Source organism: Phacochoerus africanus, chromosome 8 (assembly GCF_016906955.1).
Source record: "Phacochoerus africanus isolate WHEZ1 chromosome 8, ROS_Pafr_v1, whole genome shotgun sequence".
NCBI lineage: Eukaryota > Metazoa > Chordata > Mammalia > Artiodactyla > Suidae > Phacochoerus > Phacochoerus africanus.
The window spans coordinates 74,529,923-74,555,081 of record NC_062551.1 but is presented as its reverse complement, the minus strand read 5'-3'; the positions used below and the strand labels follow the sequence as shown (position 1 = coordinate 74,555,081).

Sequence of the window (25,159 nt, the reverse complement as noted above, 5' to 3'; positions counted from 1 at the left end):
CTTCTTTTCCATTACCAAAGATGTATTATTTTTTAAAGCCTTTGCTCATCCTACACTCGAGTAAGCAAAAACAATACTCTATTGAATTAGCGAAGCTCAGGAAAACAAAACAAAACTTTTGGATGCCTGCAATGCTGCTTTTAGAGGAACGTTTTAGTAAGGGTATTTGCATCTACTATTCTTTTTAAGCCACACTGGTCTTTATGAAAGGAAAAAGTTACTTGCCTAATGCTGCTTTTGATGAATTTAATTGGGGTAATAAATAGGGCTATTTAAATACAATGGTTGATTTAATTCTCTTCATTTGAGTTTTGGTGAATTGATTGATTAAACTACTCTGAGGCACCTCCCCTCACCGCTCAAGTCATCCCCTCACCACCGCCCCCAGTTTCTGAGACTATCAGCTGAACCAGGAATTCCAATGAGGAAAACAATCCAACAATATTCCTCAAATGATTGTCCATTCTGGTTTGGTTTTAAGGAAATCTGAATTCTACCTTCTCTGACCCTTTCTCAAATCAACTGACTGCCTCGTACAGACAAGTACATACCCTCCATAGGTAATATTTTTCCTCTATCTGGAATGGGGACACCATCTCTACTGCAGGGTGCCCCCCACTCCCGGGCGTCACTTAGTCCCACAGGTCATGGTCCAAAACGCAAGGTACTTTGGGTTCTCAAACTGCTGAAATAAGCCTCTTCAAAACTGCCATCCTTGGGCAAGATTATTCAAGGAACTCCCCAGGATCGGAGGCAATGTCATACAGAACTGGGAAGACTGGAAGCTGCTTATCACGGGCCCTCACTCAGACTGTCGACTCCGGAGACGGAGGCGCAAGCCCAGGGGAGATGGAGGATGCAGTGATGCTGCCCAGGGATGTGCGGCAGGTGGGGCCCTCGCAGGGCGTTTCTGCTGCTTCCCACAGAGAGGGGGGCACTGGCGGGTGGCGGCCCCTCTAAGTGACGCAGGGCCCCCGGGCTGGCCCGTGAAAGCTCCCAGGATGCTGACCTCAACTTAGTTCTTTAAAAATAGCTCGGACGCAGCGGCGCTCACGTGAGCCACCCGGCCTCCCCTGCATCGGCCCCGGGGTCCTGGAGGCTCCCGGTCTCCCGGGTCGAGGAGGGGAAGGGCGGAGTCCCGAGCCCCCGTGACAGGAGGGACCCCCGGCCTGGGCGAGCGACCCAAGGGAAGGAAGGGGCGCTGGATGGGGTCGGGGGCCCCGGCAGGGCGGGCCGGGTTGGGCCGGGGCCGGAGTCAGGGAGGGCAGGCCGCACTCACCTTCTTCACTGACAGCGAGATGTTCTCCAGGATCCGGTCCTTCACCTCCCTCGGCTCCATGGCGCCGCCGCCACCGCCACCCCGCCGCCGCCGCTTCCCGCGCCGGGGCCCCGGGGCCGCCGCCAACCGCTGCCGCCGGCCGTGCGGGGGCTCCGTCGTGCCGGCCGCGGGGCCCGGCGCCCGCCGCCCGGCCCTCGCCTCGCCCGGCCCCTCGCTCCGCCGCGCCCGGCGGCTCCGGAGCTCGGCCGGCGGGGAAGGAGGCCGCGGGCTGTGCGCGGCGGCGGCGGCGGCGGCGGCGGCAGCGGCGGCGGCGGCAGGAACTGATGTCAGGCGGGGCGGCGCCAAGGCCGGCGGTCGGGCTGGGACGCCCGTGCCGCGCCGCGCCAGCGCCCTGCGAGCCGGGACCCTGGAGCCCCCGGGCCCCGGAGACCCCCCTGGGGCCCCCAGACCTCGGGCCTCTGGTCGCCCACAGACCCAGGTCCCGCAGCCCTCCTCGAGACCCGGGAGCCCCCTCCCCCGACCGGGGCCCCCGGAGGCCCCCCTCCGATCCCGGGGAGCTGGAGACCCCTCGGCCCAGGCTCCACCTGTGCCCTGCCCTTCCTTAGCCCCGAGGCCCCCCCTCGATGCTCGGGCCCTGGCTCTCAGCCTAGAGACCCAGGCCCCCCCGGCTTTTGGCAGCCTGGAGACAGCCCCACCCGGACCTGCCCACAGGACCCAGCCCCTCCAATCCTGGGTTTCCCACCCTCCCCGCCCAGTCCTAAACTTTCAGGCCACGTCGGATCCTCGGTGCCCCTCCCTCACCTTCAGTCCTATTGCCCTGCCCCTTCCAACCCTTTTCCTGCTTCTTCACATATCCTAAGGGCCCCCTTGGCCCTGAAACCCACCGGTGACAATTCCCCTTCTCCTCCCTCCCCTACTCCCTCCCCCAGTTCACCATGTGGGGTTTCGTTCATGTTTTTCTTTGTTTTGTTTTGGGGGGGGTTGCTTTTTAGAGCCACACCCATGGCATATGGAGGTTCCCAGGCTACGGGTGGAGTCGGAGCTACAGCTGCCGGCCTACACTACAACCACAGCAAGGCAGGATCTGAGCCCCATCTGCGACCTATACCACAGTTCACGGCAATGCTGCAATGCCGGATCCTTAACCCACTAAGTGAGGCCAGGGATCAAACCCGCAACCTCATGGTTCCTAGTGGATTCCTTTCCAATTTACCATGTTTTGAAGCCACCTACACTTGGAGTTCTCAGTCTAAGTGAGTCTACCTGGCTCACTTACTCATTTGGTCCCCAAATAAATGTATTCCGGATACATCCATTGATTCCTCCTTTTTATGCTTCTAAAATGTCAATATATAGTCATTGTATTTATATTTTCTACTTTTTTAGGGTTGACATATAACATTAGTTTCAGGTATACAACATAATGATTCAATATGTGTATGTGTCCACAAATAACAAATGCTGGAGATGGTGTGGAAAAGGGAACCCTCCTGCACTGTTGGTGGGAATGTAAATTGGTACAACCATTATGGAAAACAATACGGAGGTTCCTCCAAAAACTAAATATAGAACTACCATATGACCCAGCAATCCCACTCTCAGACATATATCTGGACAAAACTTTCCTTGAAAAAGACACGTGTACCCATGTGTTCATTGTGGCACTATTCACAATAGCCAAGACATGGAAACAACCTAAGTGTCCATCGACAGATGATTGGATTAAGAAGATGTGGTATACGATGGAACACTACTCAGCCACGAAAAAGAACAAAATAATGCCATTTACAGCAACATGGATGGAACTAGAGAGTCTCATATTTAGTGAAGTCAGAAAGAGACAAATACCATATGATATCACTCATTTCTGGAATCGAATAGATAGCACAAATAAACCTTTCCACAGAAAAGAAACTCACGGATTTGGAGAATAGACTTATGGTTGCCAAGTAAGAAGGCAAGGGAGTAGGATGGACTGGGAATTTGGGGTTAATAAATGCAGACTATTGCCTTTGGAATGGATAAGCAATGAGATCCTGCTGTGTAGCACTGGGAACTAGTCACTTGTGATGGAGCCTCATGGAGGATAATGTGAGAGAAAGAATGTATATATATATGTGTGGGTGTGTGTGACTGGGTCACTTTGCTGTAGAGTAGAAAACTCACAGAACACTATACCAACTATGACAGAAAAAATAAAAATCGTTATAAAAACATGAAAAAAATGTGTATGTGTTGTGAAATGATCCTCACCCTTTTTAGTCTTAAGATACCTCAATTCTCAACTATAGGTCCCCAGTTTTCCCTCTTCTCTGCTCAGGCTACCCCTCCCTCAGCCTCCCAGTCCTACTCAGCCCAGCACCTGATTCTGAAACACGGATTATACAACTTATCTTAGAGGGATCCCACTCTATACACACCAAAAAGATACCTCCCCATCCTTCAGTTTCCCCAGAAGAGACCCAAGATGGTGGCAGTGTTTCATTCTCATATGACTGGATAAAGGGGACAAAATACGTGTCAGGAAAAGGAAGGAGAAAGAGATTGCTGCATTCTGTTACCACCCCAGGATCAAGGGCAAGAATTCTTAATATCCACAACGATGCTGCTGCGAAGTGTTGAGTGCTGACTACGTGCCATGAGCTGACGTAAGTGCTTTACATACATTTGTCTCACTGCATCCTCAAGCAACAATTCCTGTACAGATGAAGAAATTGAGGGAGGAGGATAATCTGCTTAAAATCATAGAGCAAACAGTGGAGCCCCCAAACCATTTGCACCCTTTTCTAAGCCAAGGATCCCTTTACATTTCTTTACACTATTCTAGGAGGTGAGCCTCTTAGGGGCTTGGTCTAACTCTTTAAGTAAAGAAGCAAAATGTCTAAACTCAGGGTATTTGCTTAAGAGTACTGAATTTAGGAAAATAAGAGATAACAATCTCTGTGGAGCCGGGCAGAGGACAGAATGACAGGTTGGGCTCGAGGTTACCGTCACTGGAGGGGTAGAGAAAAGGCTGAAGGCAGAGGAATTCAGGAAGAAATAGCCTGGTCTCCAAAGGTGTTTGTGGCAAGCAGGAGGAAAGCTGGCGTGAATGACCAGTCTAATAGCTTTGGTGAACTCCTTTCTCACCACACCCAGGCTAGGCGTCTATAAGCCCCAACCTGTCTGATGCAATGCCACTAGCTCCTGAGAATCCATTCGGCCTAAAGTGGAAACGAACTAGCTTCAAGATTCCTCCCTGCTGTTAAAATAGCAAGCCATCTTCTTCTACCGGATATCACCTTCCTGTAAATGGCTCCTCATGGCTTGGGCACATGACAGCTTCAACAGGTGTTATTATCACTTGGCTGTGTACCTGTGATGCAAGGAGGTGGCATTTCTTTCATATTGTTTCCATCTTCACGCATTGGGGGATGGTCAGAGTCAACTTTTTACAACATGTAGGAGGAATTTATGGTCTCACTGCCTACCAAATTCTTAAGGTTTTCGCAGGTGTGGGAGTGGGTGGGAGAAGTGAGGTACGGTTTAGTCTCACAAGACTGCTCGCAGGAAAAGGGAGGGGGCCCCAGGGGGTGTGTTCATGTGCAGACCATGGCCCCATTGCCCAGAAGCTCAAATGTGGACTCTATCCTTGCCTGTCAAAAACAAGGCAAAGGAAAAAACAAGGTGCCTATCAGTCCTGTTATTGGGAGTAATTTAAGCTTGAAATTGAACCCACTCATTTATTGCACAAGACTTCGCTGATCACGTGGAAAGCGCATGAGACTGAGGCATCAAGAGTCAAAAGCCTTGACTGAGTCACTCCAGGGCCTCGGGCAAATCTTAGTTTCCAAATCAGTGACATGGGAGAAATGATCTCTTTTTTTTCCTTTAAATATTGTCCTCACCGAAGTCTCCCCCTGCTGCATTCCATTAGATGAAGGAAGAAGTTGGGAAGGAGAGCAGGGTCATGGAGACACCACAGACCTGGCCTGCCTGGTCTCTTTAACGCTTCTTTCCAAAGGGATGTCCTGCTTTGGGAGGAAAAAGAAAAAGGTCAGGCGGTTTCATCCTGCCACATCCTTGAAAGGTAATTGGGTAAGATTGTGGGAAAAAAGTGGAGGATGGTTGAAGGGATGAATTCTTCTCCTTCCCCCATTCGCCGAGGAGGGAGTAACTACTTCCTTGGCCACCAGGCTTGTGAAGCTGCCCTCCGTCTGAGAAGGGGAGAGAGGCGGGCTGACCGTACATAGCGGTGATGGTCCAGGTTCCCAGGCCTCAAGCCTCAAGCCCAGCGCCCGTAAGTGCTGACCACCTAGGACTCCAGGACTGGGCAAACAAAACAGGGCGGCTGTAATCTACATGATTTTATTTTAAAAGGTTGAACACCTAGTTCCTCCTTCTTTGTTGTCCAGTCAGCATGAAAGTCAGGTGGAAACCGATATCATTCCACCTCCCGGCTTCAAAACTTCCGAAAGCTTCTGGCCACAGCATTTGGAGTGACGTCCATACTCTTCTCTGGCCTCCGAGGCCACAGCCGACCTGATTCAGCCTCTCTCCCCTCTCTCCCTGACTCATCTCTCCACCACAGTGTGCCAGCTCCCACCAAACTTGTTTCTTTGTTTGTTTGTTTGTTTGGTCTTTTTAGGGCCACATCTGTGGCATATGGAGGTTCCCAGGCTACCAGTCGAATTGGAGCTCCAGCTGCTGGCCTGCACCACAGCCACAGCAACGCAGGATCCGAGCAGCATCTGCAACCTATACCACAGCTCACGGCAACACTGGATCCTTTGATCCACGGATCGAGGCCAGAGATCGAACCTGCATCCTTGTGGATACTAGTCAGATTTGTTTCACTGAGCCATGACGGGAACTCTCAAACTTCTGTTTCTTAAACACGCTAGTGTGTTCACATCTGAGGGTCTTTGCCGGGAAAGCTCTTCCCCGACGTGGCAGAGGCCTCTAGCTGGCCACCAAAATCTGCTCTCTCCGCAGGGAAAGCACTGTAGCCAGGCAGGGCTAGACTATATTTCCCAGCCTCCTTTGTGGTAGGTGTGGCTGTATTAACAAGTTCTCTCCTCTGGAATGTGAACAGAAAGAGTGATCTGCTTCCAGGCTGGGCTGTTAAACCAGTGGGTATACCCCAGAGACACCAGAAACATTCGACGGACCACTGGACTCCAGCCTTGATGACTTTGAAGTGGTCTATCAAGGGAGAAGAAGGCAAGCACCCTAATGCTTACAGACAACCCCCCCTTTCTTAAGCTAAACTTATAAAACCCTGTGCTATCCCCTCTCAAGGGAGGGCACAGTTTTGACGGCATTAGCCTGCTGTGGCCTCCTTCGCCTGGCAAAGCTGTTCTTTACGCTCTACCCAAAAGAACTGAGCTGGTGTAGGGGAAAAAGTCATTTCAGTCTTTTGAAAGGCCCCTCTGATAATGCCATCAGTGTTGGGGTCAACTTTCAGAGTGGCTCTTACAGAAATGGGCACAGGGCTATGGTTTCACTCTTGGAGCTGTTTTGACAATTTCTCTGACGTTTTCATTGAGTGAGTCCACTAGCTTCTGTTTGCAGGGCCTCAGGACAAGCGACAAGTGACAAGTGTTTTCCTTCTCAAGGATGCCAAGTCCAAAGGGTGGGAGAAAAACGGGAAACGTTTATGGAGAGAGTTGTAGCCAGAGACGGGAGGCAACAGACAAAACTTGAGGGTCCAGTCCAGTTTTCAGGTGAAGCATCAAACTCTAAGGAAAATGGGTAGCACCAGAATCTCCTATCCATGAGTGTAGACCCCAGTGTCATGGAAACATCCTTTTGGCCTCTAAGTAACTTCTGCAAATAACTCTCTGGCCACTTAGAGTTTCTGAATTCTGGAAGGATTTGGACATGGAAGAAAAGATCAATGATTCTCCATTCCTCTGACAGAAGTATAAGTTACTAAACAGATGTCCATCTTTTGATAAAAATTTCTTTTTTTCCTTTTGTATCTATCTGGAAAAATCAAAGATAGATGGATGGATGGGTTTTTTTTTTAAGATTCTTAGATCTTTTTTTTTTTTTTTTTCTTTCGTCTTTTGTCCTTTTTAGGGCCAAATCCACAGCATGTGGAGGATCCCAGGCTAGGGGTCCAATCAGAGCTGTAGCCACCGGCCTACACCAGAGCCACAGCAACACCAGATCCGAGCCGCATCTGCGACCAACACCACAGCTCACGGCAATGCTGGATCCTTAACCCACTGAGCGAGGCCAGGGACCAAACCCACAACCTCATGGTTCCTAGTCAGATTCGTTAACCTCTGTGCCGTGACGGGAAGTCCGAATTTTTAACTCAGTAGGGATGGAGACATTTTTTTTTAGCTGCCCATAGACCTAAAAGCATAAGGAATTCCCAGTGTAGTTCAGCAGGTTAAGAACCCCACTAGTATCCATGGGGATGCAGGTTCAATCCTTGGCCTCGCTCAGTGGGTTAAGGATCTGGCATGACTATGGCTGTGGCTGTGGCCGTGGCTGGCAGCTGCAGCTCTGATTCAACCCCTAGCCTGGGAACTTTCATATGCCCTAAAAAGAAAAAAAAAAATGTATAGAGAAAGAATTAAAGTCAAATACAAGGCTGCTTCTCTTTACATCTGATCTGGACCTTTTCTATTCTAAGGTGATGGATGAGGAATTATGGCTCAGGTCTATACAACCATTAGCAGAAAGGTGCTGTTTGCCAGTGTCTCAAATTAGGCTTATATGTGGGTATAATGATAATAAAAAGTACTGCTTCACATGGAAGCCTGGAAACTTAGCATTTTTTTTGGCCAGGTCCATGACATGTGGAAGTTCCTGGGCCAGGAATCAGATCCATACCACAGCAGTGACCAGAGCTGCTGCAGTGACAACACCGGATCCTTAACCCACTGCATGAGAAGGGAACTGGAAGCCTGCAAACTTAATAACCTCAAAATGTCATCTGCCTCAAAATCCACATTAAAACCAAGGTCAACAGCCGTCTTGGGCTAGAATCCCTAAACATGCAAATTGACCTCAGTTAACTGGCTGGGTCTCAGAGTTTATCACTCCACTTATGGGCTTTGGAGATGGTAAACTGTGGCAGCATAACGGTGTTCATGGATTTATTAATTCAGCCCATACCTGAGAGCCTACTATGCACCAGGCAAAGTTCCAGGCACTGGGAGCTAGCAGTGCAAAGGAGATGTAAATCCCTATTCTCACCGAGCTATAGTTTTAATAGGGGAGAAACATAAATAAGACACAAAAGTGAAATGCAGGAGTTCCTGTTGTGGCACAGTGGAAATGAACCTGACTAGGAACCATGAGGTTGTGGGTTCGATCCTTGCCCTCTCTCAGTGGGTTAAGGATCCGGTATCGCCATGAGCTTTGGTTGCAGACGCAGCTCAGATCTGGTCTTGCTAGGGCTCTGGAGTAGGCCAGCAGCTGTAGCTCTGATTAGACACCTAGCCTGGGAACCTCCACGTGCTGTGGGTGTGGCCCTGAACAGACAAAAAGACAAAAAGACAAAAAAAAAAAAAAGACCTGAAGCAACTGGGAAAAAACCATGCAGGCGTCGGGGGGATGGGGGTCAGGAGAACATTCCAGACCAAGTGAACAGCAATATGAAGGCCCTGAAGAGGGTGAATTCAAGGAATGTGGAGGTCTGAGTGCCTTAGAGCTGAGGGTGGGAGGGAGGCAGGAGGTGAAGGCAGAGGGACATAAGGACTTGGTGTTTACCCTCAGCGAAATGGGGCCCAATGAGGGATTTTAAGAAGAGGTGTGACCAATCCGGTCATGCTGGCTCTTGTGCCAGACATGGTGTAGACAGACGAGGGCAGAAGCAGGGAGACGTACTGCAGCTCATCAGGTGACAGGCGATGGTGCCTTGACCAGCATTCTAGAAATGATCAGATTCCAAATACATTTTTTTAGGGCCAAACCCATGGCTTATGGAAGTTCCCAGGGTAGAGGTCAAATCAGAGCTGCAGGCCTATGTCACGGCCACAGCCACGCCAGATCCGAGCCAACACTGAGCGAGGCCAGGGATGGAAACTGCATTCTCATGGATACTAGCTGGGTGCATTTATCACTGAGCCACGATGGGAACCCCTGGCTCAGGGAACTTAAACTTCAGATACCTGGAGTCCAACAGGGAAAATGTTAGCATGTAATAACTTTCTAAGAGGAACAAAGCCACCCTAGCTCTAAAGTTTTATAACAAAATTCATAGATATGGACTCTGGCATAGCTTGCTAATCCCATTAGAACACTAACAGGGAAGCAGTGCTGTCTGGTAATCATTTGGCCCTTTCACATAAGATGCCAACAGGCTCTGCTGACTTTGCATTTTGAAATTTAGAACTCTGTTCTCTGAACTCTTGATTTTTTGATTTCTCTGTATCTCTACTTCTAAACACATATCCTACCGTTTTCTCACATTTTTAAACTCCTAGCTAGATTCCTGCCATAACCTTCTCAATGCATTTATTTCCCTGATAAAGTCCTTTTTTGTTTGTTGTTGTCTTTTTAGGGCCGCATTCATGGCATATGGAGGTTCCCAGACTAGGAGTCTTTATCAGAGCTACAGCTGCCAGCCTACACCACAGCCACGGCAATGCAGGATCCAAGCCGTGCCTGTGACCTATACCACAGCTCACAGCAATGCCAGATTCTTAACCCACTGAGTGAGGCCAGGGATCGAACCTGTGTCCTCATGGACACTAGTCAGGTTTGTTAACCACTGAGCCACAACAGGAACTCCTTCTGTTTTTAGTAAAGGTGCAGTAGATTCTCCTGTGTCAAGGACCTATAAATCTCTCCGCCAATAACTAATGTCTCACAACTTCCTGCTTCTCATTTCAAGTGAACGGATTATGAAAAGACTGAGGTCTGAACAATGGCACAAATAATTAGTACTTCTTAGCTCCAGCGAGTAGTCTTTGCTCTCAACACTCTTTTCCGATAGGCAAGGAAAGGTAACAGAAGAAAGGGGGAGCTGTCTAAACGACTCCCTGTATATACTAGCTGATCCATGTACACTGAAATCCTCTCAAATAAAGGCCCCACAGCACAAACTCATGCACAAAGTAGTAATTCCATACTGGTTAACACCCCAGGGTATCCAAGGTATTCATGAATCCCCACAACCATCTGAATAGTCCCCCGTTTTACAGACAAGGAAACTGAGGCACAGAAAGTTTAGGTTAGTTGCCCAAAGTCGCATAGCTGTAGGTGCCAAAGCTGGAACTCACCCCCAGGCAGCCTGGCTCTGGGGACTAGTCTGAACCAATGATACCCTGTCACCAGTGTGGTTTCTGTTACTGTGCATCCACTGCTCAGTAGTGGATCGTGCCGTCACCAGATGCACACACTTCACAGCAGCAGATGGCTGTCCTTCTGCAGTGATTATCTGGAGGTGACTACCTGCTTAGGGACCCCGTAGGACTGGGGTTTAGGTTTACGGCCACAAGTTACAGCGCTGGGGTAAAAGTTACTTGAAGGGCAGGGGGACAGAGACAAGGACAATGCTAAGTAACCAACCCACCTTAACTTAAAAGAAACTAATCGAACAAGAGTCTTATGATAAAAACTTTATTGTCTTAAATATCAAATGTTTTACACATCACTTTTTCTTCAGAAAGTTCCTATTAAAAAAGAAAAATAAAATAAAGTGTTCTGATTACTTAGGGCTGACTTACATTTCAGTACGTGACAAAAACTCAAACCCAAAAGCATCTAGTTCACTCAGCTGCAGACAGGTCCTATGTCCAGCCCCTAAAGCAATGGCACAATGCAACCAACTGTGGGATTCCTGAGTTTGGTTCCCTTAAGTTCTCAGAGTTTTCCCAACTCTCAAAACCAAAGCATTATGGGAGTGAATGAGCTATTGGCAAGTCTATTTTGCCAATTAGCCTAGTTCTTCCTTTTAAGATGCAGTAGTCTCAAAGCTTAAAGAAAAATCAGGAAAGCAATAAAAGAACAATTGCAAGAACAAATAAGGGGGGAAAGAGGGGTTTCTATTTGCTAAGATTTGCCAAATATGGCTACAAAACTGGTAAACAAACCTTACTTGAGTGCAAAGGCCATTACCCCAACTTGCCATGGAGATGAGATTTTGAATAAAAATGAGCAAATCAATATTCATTATAGGCACAGTTAAAATGCAAATGCAGTCAGTTATGTTGAATTAATCTAGTATATCACCAGAACTACTTCAAAAGAATGATCAGAATAGAGAATGGAAACAGAATCATTCAGAGGGAAAGGCCTCTGATGGGTGGGATGAAATCAAAGCTGTGGTGCCTTCTGGGAAAGAAAAGAAGTCTGATCAGCATCAGGTAATCTTTGACCAAAGGAATCTAGAAAAAAACTGATGTCACTGCCTCTGATAGTGAAGTACAAACATCTACCTTGCTTTAAGCCACAGATGCATCATTCAAGGCTGTACATAAAACAAACTTCTGGTAAACAAAATCGTAGTCATGTGTCTTCCCAGGAAACAACATCCCAGCATGCCTCTTCCCCGAGTCAGCTAATGAAGACCTTATGGTACATACGAAAAGAAACGCCATTCTGTAAAAAATTATTCTAATTTTTTATTCCACCCCCCCCCCAGGTCTTCTATAGTTTGCTTAACTTTTTAAAGTTAAAAGAAAGGTCCTCTAACTCCTATACCCTTGAACCATTTTTCTCTGTAGATTTCATTCTGAAAGACTGTGCTCTAAGACTTATCATCTGCTATCGCCTCTCACCTTTTACAGCCCCTAGAGGGTCTAGATTACCGACTGCCTGATAAATCTGCGTTTCTAATTGTAAATTTCGGAAGTCACTAGCAGTCAAGGTCCAGAAATCCTACCTGTATCCTTCAGGATTACTACACATGTGGTGACGTTTTAAATGACAGGTTTTGATGGAACTGTCCTGTAAGAAGATTTGGTAAAGACTTGAATCTTCTTATAATAAATTCTGCCCACCATCCAGTCCAAGAACCACAGCTTGCTACATTTACTGCTCTAGATTCCTATTTTCACATCTTGCACTCAGCTGCTTTAAAACAACAAATTCTCCAGAATCCTCTGCTAGTCCTGGTGGCCCAGATGGTTAGTACCCCAGTGCAGCCTGCTCAAACAGGGTGTGGGAAGGATGCAGCAACATTCCGCTTCTCTGCTCTGCAAGGAAGGAAGCGCTGATGGAAGGAAAAGTCGACTGTCACCAGTGCACATTGAGGTCATCTTCCTTATGTACCTGCACTTCCTTGCTGCCCATCTCCCTCCTCCCACCTCTGTCAACGGTGTAACTTGATTTCTGAGTACCTGAGCTCTTCAAGTATTTCTACCAAATGTTAGCATATTTTTTGTTGGCTTCTCCAATTTCTTTAAGAACATATTTTAAGAGCAGTTTTAGGCTGATAGCACCTAATTCCCTTCTGAGCCTGATTTTCCCAGTTTTCTTTGAACTTGAACCAAATCATCCCAGTATGACTTTTAAAATAAATGATGCTAATAGACAAAAATAAAATCGTGTTCTTGAAGCTAAAATTTGTTTCATGTCACCTTACTAGACTGAAAGCTTCGCAAGGGCAGGCTCCCAATCTGCTTCAGTCACCCTGCATGCCCAGCGCTCACCAATACCTGGCACACAGGCACTTAAATGTCTGATGAACAGATAATGAATTCTTATTCAAAGACTCACACTCAAGACTCTTGAGTCTTGAAGACAATACAGAGTCCTATTCAGATGCATAAAGGTGAGCCTCAGGACCACGCAAATCTGTAAGAGGGCTGCTTTCAGACTTTCCCTTCCATATTTCCACCTTTATTCCCTACCCAAATTTGATGCCTCTGCTATTTGGAGAAGCTAAGGCACAAGAGAAAATCAAGCACATTAAAAGCTCCCCTTTAAGTTCTGTTTTTTGGCTGCCCCTGATCACCAATCACATGTGGCCCTTCTCAGCATGCGGAAAGGCCAGGGACTGAACCTGGGGCGGCAGTTACCCAAGCTGCTGCAGTGACAATGCTGGGTCCTTAACCCATTGAGTCACAAGGGAACGCCTAGTAACGTCTACTGAGGGACCATTAAGGTAGAGAAGTTGAGCCATGATTTCGCATTTCTGGTTCTCAAGGACACGTTTTGAATTTACTTTGCTGAGGAGTTGGCATTTTTCAATCTTTTAGAAAGAAACCTGTTTTTATTTTATGGAATCCTCTAATGTGAAAGGTTACATTCATTTTTGTGGATGGGGAACTCTTGAGAACTCTGTTTCTCTAGTTCGGCCACAGACTATACTGAATCACCAAATCCAAAGGAGAAATCTGGCTTTTTGGCATTGGTGCTGGAAAACGCACAAGCCAGTGACCTTCTCTTATGGTACGTTACCAGCCGTAACAAATCTGAAACATGTAACAGTTCAATTATCCTGCTTACGCTCGCTCACTTCGGGTGCCACACAGGTAGGAAGAGGAAGTCAGAATGTACTGCAACTCTTCTGGCATGTGACTTGCAAGGCTATTTTTTATATACATGGTGGGATAAAAGCCACCATAACTGAATATTTTATCTGTAGATATATAAAAATTGTTTGCTTTTTAATCTATGTAAAATTAACTGTGGAATATCTGTCAATCAGTCATACATGTATATATACACACGAGCTGACAGTTAAACCAATTAAATTTTTATGGCTTTTACTAGAGATAGAAAGTTGTGCTAAGAAAAGAATAGGCAGATTCCACCTTAACTGGTTACCATAAAGTCAATGACATAAAGTCTCACATATCTTTCCATTTAACTCTTACAGGAGAAATGCTTTGGAAAAAACACATCGTATGTTTTCCCCTTTTATGGAGACAAGGAGCTCTGGAAAATTTTGCAGATTGCAAGGCCGGACAGTTTTCACATACACTCACTATCTATCTAGTTCCCTTTGCCAGGCAACTGGTAATCTTTACATGTTAATGGCTAAAGCCCAAACTGTGGGATGAAGGCTACTGGCTGATATCCGGAGGCCTAAAGAGGTACAAGCGGAAATAATTCTTACCAGCTGCAGTGGCAAAATCTATAGTAGCCTCGGCATAGATGTCTGATCACCAAGCACATTTTTACAGACAGGAATCAACTTAAGGGAACTGCAGAAGTCATACAGGACAATCTTCTCTTTGGTGAATAAGCAGACACCACCCTTGGAAGCAGGTGCTGACCAAAAAGCTGTCCATAAATAGTTATGGCTGGCTAGTATCAGTTCTGCTGGCAACAAGAGGAGTTCACAATGATTTTATCTTATTCTTGGTGGAGTTAATCTCTAATTTCTACACTTTGAAAGGAATAAAAAGTGACAATGAAGGTTCACTAGTGTCATGTTCCTTAATTCCTTTTGTTTTTAGAATTGCTAAATTTAAAAATGATTCAAAATCCTGACAGTGTCAACAACTTTACTTTCATACAGACGACGGACAGGAAAATTTTAAAAATCAAAAGCAATTATAAGCTGAAAGATAAATGATGAAAAAGGACAAGGATATTTGGCAAGTGGGTTAAGCTCATTCAAAGTATTCCTAACAAGAATACGTGTACATCTATAGGCCTATCCAATTTTCTCCTAGAAATAAATATACATATACATACAATAAAAGCTATTGTAATGACATCTTTTACAGATTGATATTCTATATCCCACCTGGGACTGACTCCCAAATCCACACATTGCGAAAATCCAGTGGCCAAGCCTCTGAGCAGTGCTCAGAGAAACCGCTCCTACAGAAAACAATGAGGCCCATCTGCGTACAGAGGGCCTTTTGGGAGGAGTCTATTGTCATTGATAAGTCCCCCTACCCCACACCCACCCCACGTTGTGACCCTCAAGGTTCATAAGCTTAGAATAAATTCCCAATCGCACCCATAAAGCAAATACAGGGGCCCATTGCATTGCTACTAAATTTTGCTTCAATCATAGCACCACTACTTAATTATAGTCACAGCTCTAAGAGTCAGTTGACAGAAATCCTATAGCAGTTTCCTAGTGCATCTTGCATCTTTGGTGTAGGGCACGTAAGAGTCTACAGCACATGATTGTCCAAAAGGACACTCAAGACAATCTGGCTGACCTGCTGTTCCGAGGGCCCTCCTGAAAACAGTAAAGTACAACTCCTTCTGTCAACCGTTCCCTAACTCCAGAGGATCATGATGAATCTATGGGACTTTCCACTATAACACTCATGTCTCCTAACACACATACACACAGCACGGCGATGAGAAAGAACATGGAAGAGGGTAGAGGAGAAATGTCTAAGTGCCCCCAAATTAAAATTTAAAAAACTCCTGAGATATGAGCCTCCATTCTGATTGTGCTCAATGACGTGAATTTTGATGCAAAGAATAAGCTTTCAAAGAGCGTTAAGACTTCAGACAAAAATCACTTCACGTTAAAAGTTCACAAATCACCCTTTTGAAACTTCTGTTTCAAACACACTGCAAACTGTAACCTGGAATTGGGAATTATCATTCTCAAAATTCTTTTCAATAAAAGCAAGATTTCAGATTCCTGCTAGGTACAGAAGAGAGTTTATTTTCCAGGAAAAAAAAAAAAAAGTATCTAAAATCTACCCAGTAGAATTATTGCACAGTGGGGCCCACAGGACAGTGATTTCCAAGGGCTAGTCCTCATAAGAAAAAAGGCCACAATAAATACGTCTATATACTATGCCCCACGCTAACTTGACATGGTAAACACAACTGTGATGAATCTTTCTTAAAAAAAGAAAACTCCTGAGGAAAGAAAAGGGATGGAAAACGCTACCAAGGCCACTTGAGTCAGAAACGTCAATAACTATTTCCACTGCTATGAAGAGACACTCACCAAACAGCCTGACCATTCCAAGCACCAAGATGAAGCAGGGACAAGGGGATCACACTTGAATAGGTCGCTCAGATCATAGCTCAGACTGAGCTTTAGAATAACTTCCTAGAAGAAAAGTTTAGAAAGGAAATAAACTGCTGGCAAGCAACCCATTAGCTGAACAGAAACTCATCATTGGTTAGTAAGGGTTGAGACGTGATCAGTGAGATGCTACTAAACCCAATCTCTAGTCAGTTCCAGTGTTTAGGCCCTTATTTTTCTCTCACAGCTCTTGAAGCATGGCCATGACATCTGCTAATGGAATTTTTCCTTTCTTGTTTTTAATCTGAGTAGCACCAAGTTTCACTCTAATGTTAATTTCCTCACAGTATCCCACTCCAGATACTTCTCATTCCATGCAGCAGCCCGTAAATGTACAAAAGCAGCCCAGGTTTTAAACCCTCCTAAATCATTCCACTGAAATGTCAAATCCTAACACATGAATAAAAACATATCACTCTCGGAGACAATCTTCAAATATTCAATTTTCTGTTACAACTGATGAATCATAATACACAGAGCACTAAGTATGATTCCAAACACCAGACCATGTGATCAAGTTTGTAAACTGAAAATTGAGTCAACAAGCCATAATTTGCTTATAGTAGACACAGCCAAAATAAGAAGTCGATCTGTTTTTAGCTGCATGGGTGGTGGGATTTCTCATGGCTTCTGCTTTAAAGCATTCACTCATTCTAAAATGTTATGCTATACACAAAACCATCAATTTTATTCCAGAAGACATCATCTTAATGATAATAAAAAGCTTTTGTGTGCACATACTGCCAAGACATTAAAAAAGGCCCAAATTTTAACAAATAGACAAATTCATCAGACAATAGATCATAAATTACTTTGGCCGAAAAAAATCTTTAAAAAAAATCTGGCTCAACATTCTGCTTGCAGGTTTCTACATACACTGTCTATGTGGTGAGTGTGTACGTGTGCATGTGTGTGAATATATAGAGCTTTCTCTTAAGGGAATGGAGTATGGTCTAGACCCCTTTTCCATGGTTATGTAGGAACTATAATGTTCTTTGCTAGCAAAACAAGAAGTGCAAGGTCTGCATTTCCACCAACTCGATGCAAAGCCCCGAGAGCTTCCTGCAAGGTAAAGCCGGCCCGAAGAATCCGGTCAATGTCTGCAGCAGGAAAAATTAACGGTGCAAGAAAGGAAGGACTTGATGATGGATGGCTGGTAGGTGGTTCAAATTCTTGACGTAGCCCTGCAGCTTCAGGACAGACATTTTCTCTGGTCTCAGGCCTGTTTGTCACTGGATTCTGTGTGCCCTGACCCAAATCTTTAACCAGTATGAAGCTGGATGACAAGGACTCCGTGTGCTCAGAAGTCTGGTTGAGTGCACCCTCCTCACCTGCTAAAAGTCCAGGTGAAATTTCTACACCTGAGGTGCAGTGTGGTTGATTAGACGTTTTAGCTGAGTCTAGAGTGACTAAACTGCTCTCGTTTACTGATTCCCTAGACCTGGGGACATTTTCCTTATCCACTAACAGGCCATCACCTGGACCGCTGGAGGTAATATTTTCTACATCTTCTGTTCCAGCATCAATTGAAGTGTCTGTTAATTCTTCTGTCTTCACTGATACAGATGTGGCCTGATGGAAGGAGACTTGTGAACACTGCTCATTCTGAGCAGCTGTAAGATGCTCACTTTGGGTCCATCTTTCAGAAAGGTCCTTAACATCTGTTTGGCCCTCAGTTACTATCTCTGACCGACAGGTAACTTCTTCAGATGTATTTTCTAATGCTGGTTTACTACTAATGACCAAAAGCTCATGAAGTTCCTTCAAGGCTGCCGTTATAGATGAGCAAGATTCCTCTGCTGACTCTACAGAGGGCTGACAACTGCCACAGAGACTTAAAGAGGAGGGGTGATTCCCATATTCTTTATTTGTTCCAGACATTTCAACACTACTTTCTGGAAGCTGTAAATTCTGAGTGGAAGTGGGATTACTCAAAAATTCAGAGGAAGGGTTACATTTTGATGTTTCTACTTCCATTAAGGGATTATCTACGGTGAGATCAGATGCACTGATGTTCCTGACAGAGGTATTCTGACCGCCTGCTGAATTAAGCACAGCAACTAGGGACTGTTCAACTGTATCTATTTCCATAAGTGTTTCTGAACTTGAGCAGCCAAAGCATCCGTAAGGGAGAATATTTTTCTCTGTACCAGGAAGGTCCACATCCTGCTGCGGCCTGTCTCCTCTCACTGCAGTTTCCAAACCAACACTTTTTGGTTGATTCTGTTGCCTTTCTCCAGGAAGTTCCAAGTCCCCTGTGTTACACAGATGTTCTGGGTCATGCGGAGCGTTCTGCTGTACAACCTCATGCTGTTCATTCCTTGGTTCTTCGTGCTGCTGAAGGCCATTCACTTGACTTGGGTCCTGATATTCGGGATGCCAACCCTTTTCACCTATAAGCCTCTGTGGCTCTTGCATCCTAGTAGTTGTGACAGATAAACTAGCTTCCTGTCTTGTGTGGAGATGAGATTTGAGGCCTTGGGTGCTTCCTTCAGCAGATTTCTCTAGATTATCTGCAACAATGGCTTCTTCGAGGGAATTCTGCAAAGGCATAGCTGGACTCTGGTTTGCTGGAGCATTGTCTGCTGAAGAAGCACAATCAGAAGGATCCTGGAGAGGAAGCTGTTCTTTCCTTTCAAAGGTTATCTGGAATTCAGCTGAAGCCTTCAAAGCCTTCACAGCCTTCACAGCTTTAGGTTCAATGCTGTCTGGGTCACTGGGCTTGAAAGGGCAGACTGAGGCAGAGACAGAGTGAGCAAGACTTGGAGGACTACCAATCTCAGGTCTCTGTCCTGAAGGATGGGCTTGATGGTTAAAGCCATCTGAAGTTGGTAATGATGACATTCCCAGTGAGGTAGTTTCTTTACCGCCTTTCTCTATATAGAACGATAGGGAAAGGAAAAAAACATTAATTAGTGGTTACGAAGGCCACTAAACAGGACAGAACAAAAACCAGGTCCTTAAACTTGGGTTTATCTTATAGTTGTAGACTTGATACAAGAACCATTCCCATCTGGGTCGACAGTTCAACATCATATAACATCAGAATAATAGGTAGGCATGTTCTTAATAAAAAATTGTACTGTAATTGGATATTTTTATTTAAGTACTACGTAAGGGTTGGGATAGTGCCCAAGATTGAAGGACATTTATGTATCTTTACTCTCTGGGAGCTCAGAACTCCAGCACAGTTTCTCTCCACCGTTTGCCCTCAAATCACCCAGGATGTGGGCTAAGCATGTAGACTCTGGGACACCATCCTTGGGAATCAACCCGGGCATCTGCATTTTCAGTAAGTTCCTCGGGCGATTCTTAAAAGCACAGTGTAAATCTTGAGGATTTCTGCACTGAAATGATTCTCATGCCTTATCACTTCTGGTCTGTCAAATGTGAATACTGAGAAGTCTAAAGCCACGTCTATCTGGGACAAAGCAGGAATTACAAAAAGAAATAAGAATATGATATTCAAGGATCTCCAGAAGACAGAGACGCATTCCTTTTTTTTTTTTTTTCTTCATTCTATTTATTTCTGTCCAAACATCCCCAAAACTCTATGACCTGGACTCAGAACAAAAATAAAGCTAAAGATCAAGGAGATTAAATCTCAATTATTTTCTTACTAAATAATGCAACTTAAAAAAGGATTATCAGTTACTTTATCATCTACATTAACATAGTACAACTAGGTAAGAACATCTAAGTACTTCTAAGGGCAGGGAAATGGGGGGAGGGGAGGGCAGTGGAGGGAGATGGTTCACAAGTTTTTCGATAGGCAATGACAATTTAGATCCACTGCAACTTACTGACCACTCAGAAAAGATGATGGATCTTAAACACTACACCTCGAGGCAGACACCACAATGTCATTCAACACCACTTCCAACTCTCCTTTTGCCACTAATCCAATTAAAAGTTGACCTCTATGCAATTATTACAAGAACTGTAATTAAAAGTCAAAGGCTAGTAACAAAAATCAGATCACAATACAATCTATTAGGGCAGATGCAACTCAAAGCTTCATGGTGACTGTACCTTAAGTCATGAAGCAATGCAGTTATGATTCAAATGGCTCTAAATCATTCTAATCCAACACAGGTTAACGTCATGAGAAGATAAAGTGCCATGTCAGGAAGTTACCGACTTCTTGTGAAACAATGTAATTATGGTTTGGGGGTAAAGAGGAAAACAGCATATATCTCAGTGCAAACTACATCCATTAGATTCTAGAAACACAGTTATTAGTTTTATTTATCCATTTCTAAGGCTGCCTCCAAAAGAGGTTCAATTTTGAGTTAAAGGGAAAAGAAAAGATGCTTTGTAGTGAAATAGCCACAGTAGCAGCATGGATGTGGGGGAATGATGACGGCCTCCGGCAGTGGTATGCCCGTTATAATCACTGGGTGAGGTGGAGGTGAATACAACCTCAATACAGTCTGTACTCACTATGAAAGCAGCATATAGTCCTCCTGTAGCTGAGATGGTCAGTGTCACTGGCCTAAGTCCTAAATGTAGGGGAGGACTGGGTCAGTATATAGGACAGGAGAAGAGGATGAGGACAATGGACATTAATAACCACAAATGCCTGCTTTAAATCCATTTTTACAAGGAAAATGAAAGAAAGAAGCAATTAAATGCTGTATATCTAATTACAACCAGCCTGCAAAACCGTATAAAGTCCTAGGTTGATAATTTAAAAAGACCACCTTGCCTCCTCCTGAAGGTCAGGCAGTGCCCTCAGGCAGACCACTTATCCCATTTATACTACAGGGAAACGGAGGCAGAGTGCCTCCTGCAGAGCATCTGTCAGGCTAGGGAGAGAGGGGAAAGCAAAGTTTTCGCTCCTGTCCCAGGGGATTAAACAGCAGTTCTGTGTGTTACTGACTCTGTGATCCTGGACAGCCCTCCTGGCCTAAGTCTCCAGTTCTTCTTCAACAAAATGAAAATTTCAGCCCCTCTATAACACTAGCAGTTGTGTGCAGCAATATGAAACATATTCTTTCATTTTTTCAGAAGAAAGGGACTTACTTATAAAATCACTAGCAACACAGTCATCTCTAACAATGAACTGCTGTGATGCTGATTCTTCCCCCCTCCAATGGCTTTTCTACTTGACCCTTTCATTTTATTAAAATTTATTTTAATATGTTTGGCCATGGCACGCAGCATGCAGAAGATTCCCAGGCCAGGAACTGAACCTAAGCCACAGCAGTGACAAAGCTACTCAGCCGCCAGGGAACTCCCATGGTGCTGATCCTTGATTTGATAGTCACAGTGGTCAGATGGACACTCGTTCTCACTGGGATTTTTTTTCCCCTGGGACTATTCTAATGACTGATAACATTTTAAATAGGAAATCGTGCTTAGATATGTATGTATGCCAACATACAAATGTACATACAGGCTAGTTGTAACCAGATTAAACGAGGTGAAATGGTGAATGACAGAAGCTTAATTCCAGAACTGCTGCAGAGAGAGGCTTGCAGACCACAGACGACAACTGGATGGAAGGCTTAACGTGGTGTCTATAAATACCTGGTCTGGGGCCCACTCCAGCTGCAGTACACACACACTACATGCATCATGGCTTCTGACGCTCTGTTTGAATTAGGAAACAGACAAGCAAACTTGGGTTAACAATGCAAACCACACACCATGCAGGGTTATAGTCTCCGCTCCTTTGCCATCTTTAAAATCAGGAATTGGTCCAGTCAAAGAGGGGGAATGTTTCTGTAGTTTGACATCCAAAAGATTTGCGGGTTGCTTTAATTCTCTCACGATACATAAAGCAATGTGTCAACTTCAAGAGTTTTCAACACAACTTGGAAAGAAATTAATTTTACACACCTACACAGAGAATTCATGGTCAAACATGTGAGATAGGTGAAAAAAAATAGATCTATAGATGGAATTGTGTGATAAGGAAATCTTTTGGAGTTACGGTGAGTGAACACTATCCAAATTTCTTTCTCAGTTGAGATTTATTTTTAGAAGAAAAACAAACCAAACCTAATTACCTATCCTGGCTTAATATCTTTTTTTTTAAATTAGTTTTTAGAAAACATATTAGGAGTTCCCATTGTGGCTCAGTGGTAACAAACCCAACTAGTATCTATGAGGGTGCAGGTTCGATCCCTGGGTTAAGGATCCGGCATCACCATGGGCTGTGGAGTAGGTTTGCAGATATGGCTCAGATTTGGTGTTGCTGTGGTGTAGGGCAGCACCTACAGCTCCTATTTGAACCCTGGCCTGTAAATTTCCATATGCCACAGGTGCAGCCCTAAAAAGACACAAAAAAAAAAGAAAGAAAGAAAGAGAGAAAAAACATACCACAGTTCCTACTCTGATTTTTTTTTTTCTCCTTTTTAGGGTCGCACTCGAAGCATATGGAGGTTCCCAGGCTAGGGAGTCTAATCAGAGCTGTAGCTGCTTGCCTACACCATAGCCACAGCAATGCAGGATCCGAGCCACGTCTTCAACCTTCACCACAGCTCATAGCAACGCCGGATCCACAACCCATGAAGCAATGCCAGGATTCAAACCCGCAACCCCATGGTTCCTAGTTGGATTCGTTTCCACTGCACCACGATGGTTTATTTTTTAATCAACAGAAAAGATATTCTGGTATGAAGTAAAAGAAAAGTTTTTAGCAAAAATATTTTCATCTACTATGTCCAGAGGCAGGTGATTTTGATAAGGCTTTTTCTCTTTTTTTTTTTTGTCTTTTGGCTTTTCAGGGCTACACTCTCTGCGTATGAAGGTTCCCAGACTAGGGGCTGAATCAGAGCTGCAGCTGCCAGCCTACACCACAGCTCACAGCAATGCCAGATCCTTAACCCACTGAGCAAGGCCAGTGATCGAACCTGTGTCATCATGGATGCCAGTCAGAGTCATTTCTGCTGAGCCACGATGGGAACTCCTGATAATGCTTTCTTTGATGTTTCAAAGAAAGATAACTTGATGTTGAAGAATTATTTCACTATTTACAAAAATTAGCATAAGCCATACATTGGCAGTAACAAAAGATCATGAGTAGAGAGCCATTTCCTGTTAATCCTTTAAAATTGGTACACCCCCTTCACTATAGCTGACAACATCTGTGGTTTCTATTTTTAATCTGCTAAACTTTTTATTAAAAGGAAGTAATTAATCAAAGAGGGTAACTGTTAGAAGGGTCTTCTTTTGTTATTTTAGGGCCGCACCTGCGGCATATGGAAGTTCCCAGGGTTGGGGTTGAATCAGAGCTACAGCTATGGGCCTACACCACAGCTCACGGCAATGCTGGATCCTTAATCCACTGAGCGAGGCCAGGGATCAAACCCACAATCTCATGGATGCTAGTCAGATTCATTTCTGCTGACCATGATGGGAACTCATGGTTAGAAGGTTTTAAAGCACTGCTACCACCAGCTAGTGTTTCTCAAATAAAAGCACCAAAACTGGGGGAGGTAGGGAGTGGGAAACAGAGGTTTCACAAAATGAAACCATCTATAGATCTACTTTTTTTCACCTATCTCTTTTTAGACTGCCCCCATGACATGCAGAAATTCCCAGGCCAGGGATCTGCCTTGTGCCACAATAGTGACAATGCCAGATTCTTAATCTACTGTACCACCAGAGAACTCCATATCCTCATTTTATTAATGCATAGTATTATGACTAAGCTGACTACTTATCCAAAAACAAAAAACAAACAAACAACTCCCCTCCTCCACCTTCTGGAGTCCCCATCATGTGGCGCAGTGGGAACAAATCTGACTAGGAACCATGAGGTTGCAGGTTCGATCCCCGGCCTTGCTCGGTGGGTTAAGGATCCAGCATTGCCATGAGCTGTGGTATAGGTCGCAGACCGTGGCTTGGATCTGGCATTGCTGTGGCTGTGGCACAGGCTGGCAGCTGTAGCTCTGATTCCTAGCCTGGGAACCTCCATATGCCTCGGGTGCAGCCCTACAAAAAGACAAAATAAATAAATAAATAAATAAACAAACACCACCTTCTAAGGTATGTCAAATTCATTAAATTATTAATCTCTCTAGTTGTTCAAAATTCTCCCCTCCCTACCCCAACCACAAAATTACTTAAATCACAACCCAAACTGTATTTTATGTGTAAAGCCAAGACAAAAGGTGGTGGTGGAGTAGATTCTGAACAAATCGAAGTTGAACTCCACCTGTTCCTAATGCTCCTTTAAAGAGTCTCAAGGCTAGGAGTTCCTGTCGTGGCTCAGCAAAAATAAATGTGACTAGTATCTGTGAAGATGAAGATTCGACCCCTGGCCTTGCTCAGTGGGTTAAGGATCCAGTGTTACCATTAGCTGTGGTGTAGGCCTGCAGCTGCAGCTCTGATTCGACCCCTAGCCTGGAAACTTCCACATGCTGTGGGTGCAATCCTAAAAAATACAAAAAGAGTCTCAAGGCTAAACCACAGGATATTCCCTGGTAATAAACACTGGCAAAATCTGGCTGTTTACTGTTAATGCTTTATAATTTTTTGCCCTTAGGAGAAAGCCATTCACTGAATTTGGAGCTCTAATACATTTTACTCTATCAGCAAATGCAATGTGTGATATTAGTCACTAATGAATAATCACAGCTCAAAATAATCCAAACTCAAAAACTAACTCTCTTCAGGTTCTAGAAAATGCATCCCACAGTCACTGTCCAGTAACAGATGGGGGAAAATTATCCATGGAAGTGAGATTTCAGCATAACTGTGTCCCTTTATTTTACCCAGGAAACTTGGCTTGATCTTTAGAATTAAAGAGCTATAATAACTGAGACTCCGGGGAAAGAAGTGTATACATACATTTCAAGAGTTTACACACTGTTCTAATTTGGCCCAATGACACGGCCATGATCTCATTAACAGCATGAACACTTTAGTTTGATAAATGTTCAATTTTGCTTTTTACTGTTGGTTCTTCTGTTCTTAGTGGCAGCACTTTCAGTACATGTTAAAAAGGTTAGGGCTGCTTAGTC

At 44.7% G+C, this 25,159-nt stretch overlaps 2 protein-coding genes across 18 annotated transcripts in view; both read right to left on the bottom strand.

The window, feature by feature from the left end:
• The window catches only part of PLEKHM2 (pleckstrin homology and RUN domain containing M2), a 42,211-nt gene extending 40,658 nt beyond the window's left edge, over positions 1-1,553 (bottom strand). Inside the window, exon 1 of one of the 3 annotated variants that reach the window (XM_047792007.1) lies at positions 1,280-1,553. In XM_047792007.1, the coding sequence (XP_047647963.1) occupies positions 1,280-1,339 (60 nt within the window). In that variant the 5' untranslated portion in view covers positions 1,340-1,553. The remainder of the gene's footprint in view (positions 1-1,279) is intronic. The other 2 variants (XM_047792008.1, XM_047792010.1) reach the window with 2 other exon arrangements.
• A 9,274-nt stretch (positions 1,554-10,827) lies between these two features.
• The window catches only part of DDI2 (DNA damage inducible 1 homolog 2), a 46,148-nt gene continuing 31,816 nt past the window's right edge, over positions 10,828-25,159 (bottom strand). For 8 of the 15 annotated variants that reach the window (XM_047791989.1, XM_047791990.1, XM_047791992.1 and 5 more), the window contains one exon: positions 10,828-19,060. In XM_047791989.1, the coding sequence (XP_047647945.1) occupies positions 17,157-19,060 (1,904 nt within the window). In that variant the 3' untranslated portion in view covers positions 10,828-17,156. The other 7 variants (XM_047791997.1, XM_047792000.1, XM_047791998.1 and 4 more) reach the window with 7 other exon arrangements.